Source organism: Anas platyrhynchos, chromosome 2, assembly GCF_047663525.1.
Source record: "Anas platyrhynchos isolate ZD024472 breed Pekin duck chromosome 2, IASCAAS_PekinDuck_T2T, whole genome shotgun sequence".
Taxonomy (NCBI): domain Eukaryota; kingdom Metazoa; phylum Chordata; class Aves; order Anseriformes; family Anatidae; genus Anas; species Anas platyrhynchos.
In genome coordinates, this window is record NC_092588.1 from 77,220,890 (window position 1) to 77,234,895 (window position 14,006).

Genomic DNA, 14,006 nt, shown 5'->3' on the forward strand with positions numbered 1-14,006 from the left:
GACCTCTGGAGGTCATCTGGTCCAACTCCCCTGCTCAAACAGGACCACCTAGAACCTAGGACCATTTCTAGGTGGCTTTCCAATACCTGAATAATTGAATATTCCAGCTGCAAGTAAGTTTCTTAGAAGTTGAATGAGACGTTTAAGCAACTAAGTCTTACTCAGCTACAGATGAGGACCTAATAAGAAATACAGCAAGGAGTTAAACTGTAGTGATGTTTTTACATTTCTGAACCATTTAGGAGAATTATGTCAGCTTTATCTTGTTCCTGCAGTTTTATTATTAATGACAAAAGACATCTTGATCAAGTACCAGACCTAAGAAAGGGCAGACATTTAAATTATTTACAGAGGCAGCAGGTATAATGTATTAAACTTTTCCCTAGCCCCAAGATTCAGAATCACGAGTACTAAATAGCAATGTCAAAGCTAATTGATAAAAAACACCTTCGTACAGTTTGAAGGTCTGCAGAACACAAGCATTACTGATGATTTTTGTGAAGCTAAGGTCTGAAAGTTGAGCTAAGTCAAAGTTTTTTGAGCTACTTCATCTCATCTCTGTGTATTTATCTCAGGGACAAATATATTGCAGTAGTACAAACCAAACAGATACAGGGCATATATGTCAACATTAGCCTGAGGATAGCATTATTTAAAATTATGTCAGATGTCTTTTTTAAGTATTTAAGAGCTCAGAAACACAGCTCCTGCTGTTACACTTCATCATAATGCTCAATACTAAATTCTGTTACAGGGACAGTTAAAACAAAATTACAGCTTTTATGCTTTCCACTTAATGCAACAGGAGGGGGTTCTCAAGACTGACACACATATTGAGGATGAAACAAACCCTTTCTAAATTCAGGCCTCTGACTTTGTATTTAGATGAAGTTTCACGTCAAAAGGCATATTACAGAGGCACACATAGTTAAATGTTGAAAGTTATTTTGAGAAATACATGCTTCTTTTTACATTTTTTTTTGATAATGAGGATTCAAATTTTCTCATTAAAAGTCACTTCTCACTCTCTCTGTATGCATTCTGACTTAGATTTCAGTCCTCTCTATATTGACACAGTTCACAAGTCATTTAAGGACATAATTGGCTGCTTTCTCACATGAGTTTGCTTTCTACATGTATTTCATTACTTTAACTCAAACATTAGCTTGAGTTAAAGTAATGAAATACATGGGAGTTGGGAGTTGGCTCCCCAGGGAAGTGGTCACTGCATCGAGCCTGTCTGAATTTAAGAAGAGATTGGACTGTGCACTTAGTCACATGGTCTGAACTTTTTGGGTAGACCTGTGCGGTGTCAAGAGTTGGACTTGATGATCCTTAAGGGTCCCTTCCAACTCAGGATATTCTATGATTCTATGATTATATGATTTCCTACCCTTTACTCTCCTATTGTCACTCCTTTCTGAGTATTTAAATTATCCAAGAAATTTAACCACTTGCATTTAACCACTTATGCCAACTTTTTGTTCTTTCCACTACACACCAATATGATGATATGAACATATAATTGAATCACTCAGTAGTTTAATAATGACTTTCCCAAACCAAAAACAATTATTCCCTGTTCTTATGTATCTACTAAGAAATAGTATCTGGGTCTGCAACGCACTGTTTTTATTTGAAATACACAAAGACATTGTTACAAGCTACATGAAAAATTCAAAAGGTTTTACTAGTTTTCCAGAGATTTTGAAGCAACTCCTATCTGCTATAAAAGCATGTATCATGTATGTCCTAGAAGTTATTGAGTAAGCCCAGAGACATTCGTATACCAGGTTTCTATGGGATGGTGCTTTTATCTAGTACTGCAATCCAATTCAAATCATTTATACCATATTTCTTTCAGCACTTTAAAATAAGGGACTCACACTCACTCTTTGTCAGTTTTGTCAACCTATTATGTTCATGGCTGTTCTATACAGATGACCAGAATAAATATACAGACTTATCCCATAAACATAATCATGTGCCACAGACGGTAACATAGACTACACTGGACAGTCACTGGACAAGACAGACACCTTTGATGCATAACCTTACCACGCATGTTGAGACATATTTATATTAGTATCTATTTCATCATACCCCCTTCCCTATTCTTGCCATATCCATGGTTATCAGAGCAAATCCTTACCGGTTCTTTCAGGTCCCTCCCTTAAGAAGTCAACAAAGAATGCATCAATTTCAGGACTCAGCAAAGCTTTTTTTTCTTCAAATTCCTCCTCGATGAGTTTTACCACAACTGTGTTAAACCACTTTACATCTTCTGAGGTTGTGAAACGATCGGCAATAACACACTTACATTCATGCTTCCACAGTTTTATCAGTACCTATTTAAACAAAATACAAGATAAGGCTTGCAATAAAATACGTATGTCAATAAAGCACATGCTTTTAAAATATTTTTAAAATCATATTAAAGCTGGAAAAGAAACAGTGGTATGTTTGGTTACAGTTGGCAAAGATGGCTTGGGCTCTTTTTACCAAATAACCCTTTAATTTTATATTAACTGTGCCAGAAGCCTTTATCTACCATTCCAAACCGGAGCATATTTACCTAACTAAGCTGTAGCCTTAGGACTAGATCCATACATGGTAACACATGTTTATACACTGGTAAATTACTTCTGTAACCAGTTATATTTGAAGTGGAAGGTGGGTGGAAATAACAGCATAACAGCATGAGCAATATCATGCCAAACATAAATGTCACACCCAACAACAAAACCAAATTAGTTAGAGTAAAAAAAAAAAAAAAAAAAATGTATAGGTGTTTATATTATTCCTTGTCCAAATTTAATTTACCTTTAAAGTCCTCCTGTTTGGTCAGAGGATGGAATAAGGAAACCTAAAGGTTTTTAATTCTGGCAGCACTGCTTCTAATCCTATCAAATTAATACACAGTAGTAGAAAAAATTCCAAGCATTCCTTGAAGAACTCATTTGAGCCTACAGCACTTTGTATAACTGATGCATACTATGTCAGGTCTCAGAACTAATATGTAAATTCATACAATCAGATTTTGAGCGATATTTATATGTAAAATCACATTTGTGCTGTATATTTTTAGTTTTGAAAATAAAAAAAAAAAATTCTAAAATTTAAATTTCAGATATAGTAGAATGCAGGAGCTTATTCAACAACCAGGGAAGCACACTAAACATTAAGTGATTATGTAACCCAAACATATAACGATTTTTTACCATAACCATTGTTTTTCCAGCTCATCATGTTTCAGTGCTCAAAACACTAATTGGCTTTTCCTTAAAATACCTGAAGGAAAACTGATGCATAAAATACTCTTTTTTTTTTTTCCTGGAAGAAAGGTGGATTATGGAAAAAAAATCGCATTGACTTGTTATTTTCTCTTCCTTTTTAGTTGTTAGCCAGAAATCAATTGTTAGACAGATATTAGGCAATGACTGAAAGTCTCAAGACACTAGTTGGGAGAGGAGAAATGTTCATCTATTTTAACCAAGATAGATGCACTTTTATCTATTTAAAATGAAGTTCATTGTCTCTCATAACTTTCTTTGCCCCTTTTTTTAAATAAACTAGCATTTGTCAGGAACAGTATAAAAGCTAGCCTTCTCTCATAAAAAAAAGTTTGAGTCATAGTCTAGAAACAAAGTTCTTATTTGAGGTGGCACTGTAAAAACTGAAAAAAAAAATATCCTTGCCTCAAAAAAAGATTAAAAATGTTTTTCAGTCAAAAAGGATTTGTTTCTAACACAAATTTGTTTCTAACACAAATTTGTTTCTAACACAAATGCCAAGAAGTTAGACTCTTCATCCTCTTTTTTTTTTTTCCCCCACTAATTGTATACTAATTGACTATATAACAAAAACACTAATGTGATTCACTTACCTTTGGTTCATTGATGACTTCTGATGTAGTATTCAGCATTCCTTGCCAAATTCTTGAGAGATCTCTAAGGTTGAAGATATAATGGAACTTGGCTGGTGTGGGCAACATTTTTATCTTGGTAATCTGCCACAGCCTGCGTGTCAGTGGCACTAGCTTGGCTACGGTTTCTTTCACATCTTCTGAAAATCCCCTCTCACTACAATAATGCCCTTCTCCAATTACACCTTTGAAAATGAAAATTGCCAAATGAAAGATTTTCTAAGAGGCATTAGCACAACAAGAGTTATGATCTTTTCAAGTGCGTTTTTATGTTTGTTTGTTTGTTTTTTAATCCCCAAAATCTTAAAACAGAAACAAATAAACAAAAAAAAAAACACTTGTTGGAAAGGCTTCCCAGTCTTCCTTATTCAAATCCTGATTCTCTTGGTGTTACAGCATATCATGCCACAAACACACTTGGACATTTAGGTTTTAATGAACCAGCCTCTGAAAGTCTACTTTAGTCTACCAAAGCAGTTCACAAACCCTTCATATATTCAATCACTTCTCTGAGAACAGTATGTTCCCGTCTTTTGCAATAGCCTAGCTACTAATCACTCATTCTTAGCACCAGTAGCACCTTAACAACTCTCCAGTAATGCCACCAAAATAAGAAATGGTCTTCATGCCTAACCCTTGGCATACCAGTAGATCCTGAGATATGACTGGGTCCAAAAAATGCAGATTACTGAAGATGCTTTTGGGGAGCAAGTGCTGTAGGAAAATGTGTTAGTAAGCAAATTAGAATGGTATTAAGCCTCAATGTTAATCACAATATTTAGAGAGGGGGGGATAAAGAAAAAACAACTACAATTTTCAGTAATTGGATAAATACAAAGCTAATATATTTTTTTTACCAAAAATTTTGTCAATAGAAGAATTAGACGGCAGAGTACAGTTGAACACAGAAAATTGCCTCTTGAGTCTCTGTGGAATGTCATTGCGGCCTCCCCCAGGATGGATCATGGCAGCCAAAAACTGAATATCCACAATGTTGGTAAATTCGCCTGGCTTTTCCAGATTATACAGTCCTTTCTGTTCCATAAGCTGTCTTACTATCTCATTAGTAACCTGCAAAATAGCCAGGTAGTACGTAACAGAATATTATACACACAACTAAATGAAATAAAAAACATACTAATGTACTTGAAAGTCCAGTAAAGAATATAACATTATTTTCTCCCTAAAGTCCTTGCTTTTTATTTGTTTGTTTGTTTCTGGAGAAAAATGTACTGCTAGGAATAAGCATTCTTAAGTTGTCCTTTCCATTTGTAATATCTATGGACAAGAATCCTGGTGGAAGTAGAACTCCTAGCTTAGAATTAAACCCTCATTCCCAAATTCAGTCTTGCTTGTATCTTCGTATGTTGCATCTGCTACCAAATATTTTGATGAAATTTCCATGTGTAACAATCAGAAATGAAGAATGCTTTTTCAAGCTGAAAACACAGGATTACTTCCATAAAAAAAAAAAAAAAGAAAGAAAAAAGATTTCTTCCTTTTTCTTCCTTTAGCCATAAATGGAACCCCCTACTTTCTTGTTTGACCAACCCATTGACAGTACACTGTAAGAGTATACTTCTCTAGAAATTCTAACATTTAATTAGTTTCCAATGCAGTATACTTCAGAAATATTTTGCCAATATAATGATTACTTCAATTAATTTCTGAAAGCAGAAGTCAGTTCTTACCTGTCAAGTTCATAAATTTTAATTATTGTCTACAGAGACAGTTTGCTATCACAATTTGTGTGCAGAGGTTTATTTTAACCAACATTTATTAATTTTTTTGAGTAAAAAATGAATATTATTTAAAAAACAGTGTTAAAATTATACAGCCATGTTTTAACTGGCTAACTGAGCATCTCCAAGGCTCAGTTCTAGAGCCAGTCTTGTTTAACGTTTTTATCAGTCATCTAGATGCAGGAGAGTCGTGCATCTTCAGCAAGTTTGCTGATTACGCTAGAATCATAGGGAGGTACAGGTGACTGTCTGGAGTGATGAAAGACTTTGCGGAGGCATACAGTTAGATTGGAGCACTGGGTGATTAGCAACAGCATGCAGTTCAACAAAGGAAAATGCCAGGTTCTGCACCTGGACATGCGCAGACTGGGAGATGAGTGGCTGGGGAGCAGCTCAGCAGAAAGGGATCTGGGAGTGCTGGTTAACGGCATGCTCAACATGAGGCAGCTGTGTGCCCTGGCAGCCAAGGAGCAAAACACATTTTGGAGTGCATTAAACACAGCACAGCAAGCCAGTCAAAAGAGGTGTTTCTCCCGCTGTATTTAGTGTTGGTGTGGTCTCATCTTGAGCATTGTTTGTGGTTTTGGGCTTCACAATAGACATGTCCAGAGGAGGGCAACAAAGTTCATAAAAGGGCTGGAAGGCATGTCCTGTGAGGAGAGGCTGCGGACATTTTGGTTGTTTTCTTTGGAAAAAACAAGGCTGAGAGGTGATCCCATGGCTCTCTGCAACTCTCAGAGGAGGGGAAATGCAGAGGGAGGTGCCAGTCTCTGCTCTCTGCTCCCTGATCACTGGTGGCAGGATGGAAACAGCACAAAGCTGCACTAGGGGAGGGTCAGGCTGGAAGTGAGGAAAATGTCTTTACTGTGAGGGTGGCCACACACTGGAACAGGCTTCCTAGAGAGATGGTTGATGCTCCATGCCTGTCAGTGTTCAAGAAACATTTATATAATGTCCTCATTAATACAACTCAACTTTCATTTAGCCCTGAAGAGGTCAGGCAGTTGGGCTAGATGATCTTTGAAGGTCCCTTCTAACTGAACTGCTCTATTCTGTCTATTCTAAACTGCTTTAGTCATTACACTTATTTTAATTAAGTTCATGATAATATTAAGCTGGATGGGTTCTTTAAAAAATACTTTAAAAACTAAGCGTAGATACCTTGTTTATCCTTTTATTGCCTGCCTGAAAAGAGAAGCCATTTTACAGTTTAAGAAGGAAACAAATATTTTGTCTGCTTCTTTCCTTTTTTACAAAACTAACCTGATCTCCCCATTCATTTATTATGGGCATATTCACATCATCAATGAAGACTGTCATCTTTTTGCCTGCAGGCGGACCATATGTTGTTCCCATGCGCTTGTCCACATAACTTTCTATCGTGCGCTGTTAAAAAGCAATTATTAACAAAATTAGCCCTTCTTTTTCATACATGATTCATTCATTAACCATATTATAGGTAAGTATATAGCAAGTTTCTGTTACATAGATTTTTACAAATTTTGATTTAGAAGATTTAAACAACACATGCTAGAGGTCATTGCAGTAATCCAGCTAGACTGTCTGAAATCTCGTGCTATACAGCATTAGGTTGGCATCAGATATATGAAATATACAGTGTAGACAACCATGCCTTAGTTTCATAATTTTGAAGCCATCTCAAACTTTTCTTTTTAAGTTTCAAAAAAAAAGAATTATTACAAGCAATAAGAGATAAAACTGTGACTACTAATTTTTGCCTGTTTGCTGATCTTCTCAATTTTAGGATATCATTAAGATGCTTGTTGCATTATTGCAAGAAATTAAGAAATCACCAGGCTTAGTTTTGTATATACAAACACTGAAATGGACTGGGACAACATTTCAGTTCTTTGATGTTAATGAGAATTGTAAAACGTATGCATCATCTTTATCTGCATTTGTATTCTGCTAATTTAATTTATAGTCTGTGTGGCTGAGGAGGACATTAAATAATCATTGCATCCACGTGTGAGGGTAAAGGGAGGAGTATTCATCTCATGAGGGAGCGGAGAGGAAATTGATAGGGGAAAACAGTCATGCTCATCTGTTTGAAATGTAATGCTAAAGCTTCCGGTTCTGAAATTCAGTTTTGTTAATTACTAGTCAGACACTGAGAGCTTCAGCAAAGCTAAGACAATTTTTTGTCCTATTTTGCATAGAATAATGCAAAAATATCATAAAACTTCTAATGAATTTTAATAATCTTTTATTGTGATATATGTTTATTTTGTCTGTCTTCTGCCAGTTCAACTACCTGCTAGCTAGTATCTGTAACACTATGACAAATTAAACATCTGTTAATATTGCAAGATTAATATTGCAATAATCTGTCAGATCTGGCAGAAGTGATTCTTGATGACTTTTCCAGCAGAAAACAAAATACTTCATAAAATCATTAAATGATAATTCACAGACACAAACTGAAGAGACTTAATGAAATATCTTTGTTTAGAAGCATGCTTACCACCACTTTTTTTCTTTCATCTTCTTACTATATATAAGCAAGCTATGTATGTAATATATGTATATATAAGCTATATCTTGTAGATGACACATTGAGTATAGACAGCACTTCTGCTTACAGCACAGACAGTGCTTAGGCTTGGCATATGAAACCACATTAAAAATATTTCCTGTATATTTATCGCCAGCAGGTTAAAGAAATAATTCAAAGTAGCTCAGCAGAAATTTGGACAGGCAGTACAATGCAGGATTTAAGGATTCATAGTTCTGTTTAGAGCAGCTGCACTGCATGTGTTACTTTTTAATGAGTAATATAAATTACTCAAAATTAAACTGCAGACAGCGCACACTATGACAGATTGTTGTGGGTAGCACTTACTTTAAACATGGATTTTAGTGAAATCTGAGTGAAGTTGCCGACAGCTCTACCCAATTAGTGAGAACTGATGTATTTGACATTAAAAATATTAAGTATGATGAAGGAAATAATAAGCATGGTATTGATATAGTCTAAAAATAGCTCAGTAACTATCAAAGAAGTTAATGGACACACGGTTTACAGAAGTCTTTTTAAATCATGTGCTTCATCCATTTCAGCAGGTTCTTTTTTGCTTCTGCACTCATCTGCAATTAAATAAACCACTTTCAGCAGTATCTTCCCAATAAATTCTCAGTACATCCATTAGTCTCTGATTCCAGCCATGTTATTAGAAAGTGAATGACTACTGTACCTGGAAAATTAATGGTGTAGTTGCAGATGAAAAATTCAAGCTCTTAGCCATGTGGCTTTCAGGGTTATATTTTGACATAAAACCTTTGATGATAACAGTCTTTGCAGTTCCTTGCTCACCAATTAGTAGGACAGCCTACACAAAGACAACACAGAAATAAGATGACACAAAAGAGCCATGTGTTTTGGCAACACCTCACCAATCCCATGTACCTTTTACGCAGAGATGAAATTAGAAAAATTTTAACAAGGGATGTGTAGAAGCAAAATAGTTGATGTCTTTGCAGGCTTCACTAGTTAAACATGTGCAGCTAATGGTCTTGCCAGTTAGCAGAATTTAATGAGCAAAGAAGTAGATCATTCAAATAACAACAGAAAAAAAGGAAGTACTGCCTAGAACCTCATCATCTGAAGGATTTCAGTCACTGCTGTTATTTTCTATATACTGCTTATTTGACATAGTTTTGGTGAAGAAGGGGTTGCATACCCTAAATAAAGGTGTATGAATGCTGTAACTGCTTCATCTGGCAGAATTCCTATCAGCAGAGTCTGGCACTCCACTGCTCTTTGTTCTCCCCAGAAATCACAGGACAGAATCACTTCTGCTCTGACCTGGCTACATTGCATTCCCATTATTTCTGCAACTGGAGGGATGGGTGTTGGAAAGACAGAAAAGGCTGGAAGCATTAATATTCCACAACTCATGTAATATTCATATGAACATAGCCTCTGGAATCACTATTATTGTTTTATATCACACACAAAAAAATGAAATTCTTCTTCTTCAATAATATCCAGTTTCACTTCTAATTCAAAAACGTCATCATGCATACTATTATCATAATTTTGATGTGAAATACTGGCAAAGTACCTTGCCCTGTTTTGCAATAGTTTCAATAAGGAAATCCATTCTCACGTTGTCAACATTTGGAACAAGAATGGAGCTGTACTCTGGAGTGCTGCTACTAGGATATACGTACTCTTCAACACGTGTATTCCAGTGCATCCAATTACCTAATAGAAAAGAAATTAACTTAATGTTTTATAAATACAAGGCCTTTTCACTTATTTTATTTTCCATCAATGCATGGTATTCTCTGTAAATTCAGACCAAAATTATCTAAGAGTCTTACTCCTATTGAACCCCTGAGAAAAGCAACATGGTCCACTGTCCCAGCTGTTTCCTAACATTATGACAAGAACACAGTTTTCCAGCTTGTCTGTTTTTGTTCACTTGACAATTCATTAGCACAAAATCCATGTAGATTTCTGTAGCATTGTATCCACATTCTGAATTCTCAAAGGCAACAGGGAAAAAGCTTTATGCAGCATTACTGGTAAAGTGTAGTTGTAAAACTAAACACAAAATAAGCTACAAAAAAAAAAGCACAATTTTAAAATAACTTCTAAGTTCTACCCCAAAGCACTCAACAGGGTAACTAACCATCAGATGCCACGTAATAATCAAATATGGTATCTTCACTGCCTTCTGGAATACAGGGAAGATCAAGCTTTATTGTTGCATGATTTCGTAGCCAGTGCTCCATTTTGCATCTGTCTTCCAGTTCTAGTAACGCTCCGACACTCCACATAAGAGAGAAGATATACAACCTTTCCAAGTATTTTGGAGTCAGTTCCCCTCCTTGCTCCTAAAGGATTAAGTTAAATTTTTGTTTTATTTCAATGTGTTTTTAATAGCCTGAATATTCTACTTGATGATAATCGCTAGTAACATCCGGTTAAAAGCCCTCAGTTATGTTTAAATTTAGTGATGTTGTTCCCAACTAATAGACTGAATCAGTACCTAGTGGACCACAAAAAAACAGAAAACCACCAGCAAATACCACTTTCAATCACCCATTACAGCATTTGATCTGTTTATTTTATAGTTTATAATCTGGTAACAATCCATAAGATAAAATAAATAAATAAACACCCTGAAGAAAAGCTGCTGATACGAGTATGTATCAACACCAAATCCAAAAGTGAAAAGAGGACACAGACTAAGTACTGTTTTCAAAAGAAAAAGAATATATTCCTCACCATCCTGCATCTTCATTTATACTCCCAAGACATTAAAAAATCTCTCCACATAACTGCATGACTTACAATTATATCCATTAGATAAATAAACATGAAAAACCCTACACTACTTTACCTTAGGTGGGATAAGACCTTGCAGCATGTTAATGCTCTGCATAATCACAAAGGCTTCCAACATCTCAGTCTTGCTCTGCAGAGACTGAATACTGAAGCGGTGTAAGTCTGGGAATGACGAAGAATACAGCTGACGTAGAATTTCAGCTTCTTGGAAGGAATGCCTTTTCAAAAATCCCTGTTACAGAGTACGGTGAGAAAATAAATTTAATTCCTGATGAAAGTCAATCAGTTCGGCTCTGCTAATTCAAAAGATCCTGAAAGCATGGAAAGCTGATTTTTCTTGAGAGGGATAGGGGACTCAGTTCCCTGTTTTTTGGGCACAGTTTGGCTAGCAGAAGTTCCAACTCTTTACTCAGGGTTGGATAACCACCAGAGGTTCAGCATGGATACTGAAGAATAAAAGCACTCAAAGTTTTTAACAGCACAAAAAGCATTCTTTCAAGTATTTTTTAATCACAGTTGCTGTGATTAAACTCTGCAAAGAAAGAATTGATTTGTTCTTCACAATGTTAGCATTTAGCAGTGATGCACGCTACCCCTGGAAAAATCTGGCAATTGCGGAGAAAAAGTATTTCAGAGGATGACTGCCGAGAGTCCATGAACTTATGCTGTGTGTCTGAGTAATAGTAATATTTTTATTGGGCATCTCTGTATCTGTAATGTTGGATAAACAAAACCTAATTAAAACTGTTTTATAAGATTGTAGAACAGTATTTGTTCTTTGACGTCTTTAGCTGAAAGCAGTAACCTGCTTCTTAGATTTACTCAGAAGTCTTCCATCATTTCTGTGGTGGAATGCTTCTTATCTATTTCTCTTGAATTTATTTCCCACATAAAATACACTCATCAGCAAAAACACTTGCAGATTCTTGACCAAAATTCAAACTAATACTTGGAACAAACTGAAAAATAGTAAATACAATCTAAACATAACGTTTTTCTCTTTCTTATTGTAAGGGTGGTTTAATACTGAAACAGGTTTCTCAGAGAGTCTTCTGGTGTCTATGTTGAATGTTGGAACTATGGAGATACCCAAAACCCACCTGGACACAGCCCTATGCAACCTGCTCCAGTTGTCCTGTATTGAGTAAGTGAGGTGGGTTCTACTACATGGTCTCCAGTGACCCTTTCCAGCCTCAACTGTTCTGTGCTTCCATGATTGCTTTCCACACATCTACCTACATAATCTTCTGAAACTTTATCTTTTAAAGTCCAAAGTAAATAAATTATTACAAATAGGTAGATGTATGAAAAAGCTTTCTAGAGACAAGTACATGGAAAACAAAGAGCAAAAGATTAAATGGCAATACTTAAAATACATATCTGGAACTTAACAAGCTGTTCAGAAGATATTAGGGTAGATTAGAAAAGCTGGTAAAATATTATTGTTTTTCAAGGTGTTGGTGAGTAATGGAACAAATACCTTTGACCACTTTGCAATATCTGCTTAAGAAGCATGTTAGACAAGACTACCAATATGGCAAGTTTCAGATCTCTTTCAGTTAATTTGGAAATTGCTTATGCCTTGGTATATGATATCCCAATAGGTTACTATATTTAGTTATTTATAAATTATAATCACAGGAAATCTGAATATATACAATGTTCTCTTAAGCTACCTGTATTTTATTATTTTTCAAAATGCTTTTGAAATATCAACCAAATCTATGTTCACTTCAGCATCTAAGAATTAGGAACTAAAGAAAAAAACTTAATTCTGTTAGTAAAATAAGTAAACAATGCAAGATTAACAACTACACTGCCTGCTGGAATATGTACTATATATCACTACAAAACAGATTCAAAGGAAGATGGACTGGAAAAGACATCAAGATGTTTTGTTATTGAAGTAAAAACAAAACAAAAACACAAATATGCTATTGGCTCAAATGATAAATAACTACAGGTTGCAATTTCAAAGTCAATTTCTTTTTTTTTTTATGTAGGGAGGGTGGGGGAGTGAAAGGGAGGTTGAAAAGGTTGTTTCACGACTGAAATTAACTTCATTTGTTTTGTGTTATCTAAAAGCAATAAAGAAAAAAAAAAAGCTTCATGTTTTCCTTTTAACTGTTGCTACCACCAAAATAAAAGCACAAGATCATTATGGAATAAGTGAAACTACTTCTGTGCAACGCTTACATCAAAACAACTAAATTTAGTCTCTGTATCACTTTGAAATGGGGAGGTAAATCAGGTCTGATAAAGCAAAATTAAATGCCCATTTTCTTTGGTTTTGCTGTCTTTACAGCTGAATCTATAGCTTGATTTAAACTGAAACATTCAACAGGCTGTTGTCTGCAAATAAACAAGGAATATATACCAAAACAAGGAGGAAGATTTGTGAACACCTAACATCAGTAGGCCATAGGCAATGCTGTAAGTATGGAAAGGAACGACACAAGTGGAATCTCATGGAAGTCACTGTCCTAGATTCATATTTTTTCATTTACATTTTTCCAAGTATCTGTACTGATAAGGAATCATGTGTTTTGAAGTTCAGTGGATTATCTCTCAAGCAAAATTGGTTTGGAATATTTGCAAATTGGGTCTTTCTGCATTTAAAACAGCTAAGCATCCACTATTTGGAAAAAAAAAAAAAAAGAGAGATACAAACTATTTGAAAAAAGCACATGAATGGAAGGATTGAAAACCAAACCAAACCAAACTGTAATATAAAAGCAAAAATAATTACATTAATAACTGTGAGAAAATCCCTATGGAAAACTCAGGTAAAAGATTTTGTGTGCTAAAAGAAAAGATCAAGAACAGAAAATAACAAGGAGGATCGTTAATAAAAGCATAGGTAGAGTACATGAGAAAGCATGTCTTACTAAGAGTTGCACTGCCATCTTCTTTAAGAAATAGAATATATCACGTCTTATGACGTAAACTGTTAACATTTGTCTCCAAAGATATCAACATTTTCATACCAAAAAAGGCTTTCCTTTGTTCCTTCAGGTGTGAA

At 35.2% G+C, this 14,006-nt stretch overlaps 1 protein-coding gene across 5 annotated transcripts in view; it reads right to left on the reverse strand.

The window, feature by feature from the left end:
• DNAH5 (dynein axonemal heavy chain 5) overlaps window positions 1-14,006 on the reverse strand; it is a 152,252-nt gene that overhangs the window by 54,706 nt on the left and 83,540 nt on the right. For all 5 annotated transcript variants that reach the window (XM_072034973.1, XM_072034975.1, XM_072034972.1 and 2 more), the window contains 8 exons: window positions 11,040-11,216; window positions 10,326-10,530; window positions 9,753-9,895; window positions 8,883-9,017; window positions 6,931-7,053; window positions 4,783-4,996; window positions 3,887-4,110; window positions 2,153-2,348 (listed from right to left, as the gene is read on the reverse strand). In XM_072034973.1, the coding sequence (XP_071891074.1) occupies window positions 2,153-2,348; window positions 3,887-4,110; window positions 4,783-4,996; window positions 6,931-7,053; window positions 8,883-9,017; window positions 9,753-9,895; window positions 10,326-10,530; window positions 11,040-11,216 (1,417 nt within the window). The remainder of the gene's footprint in view (window positions 1-2,152; window positions 2,349-3,886; window positions 4,111-4,782; window positions 4,997-6,930; window positions 7,054-8,882; window positions 9,018-9,752; window positions 9,896-10,325; window positions 10,531-11,039; window positions 11,217-14,006) is intronic.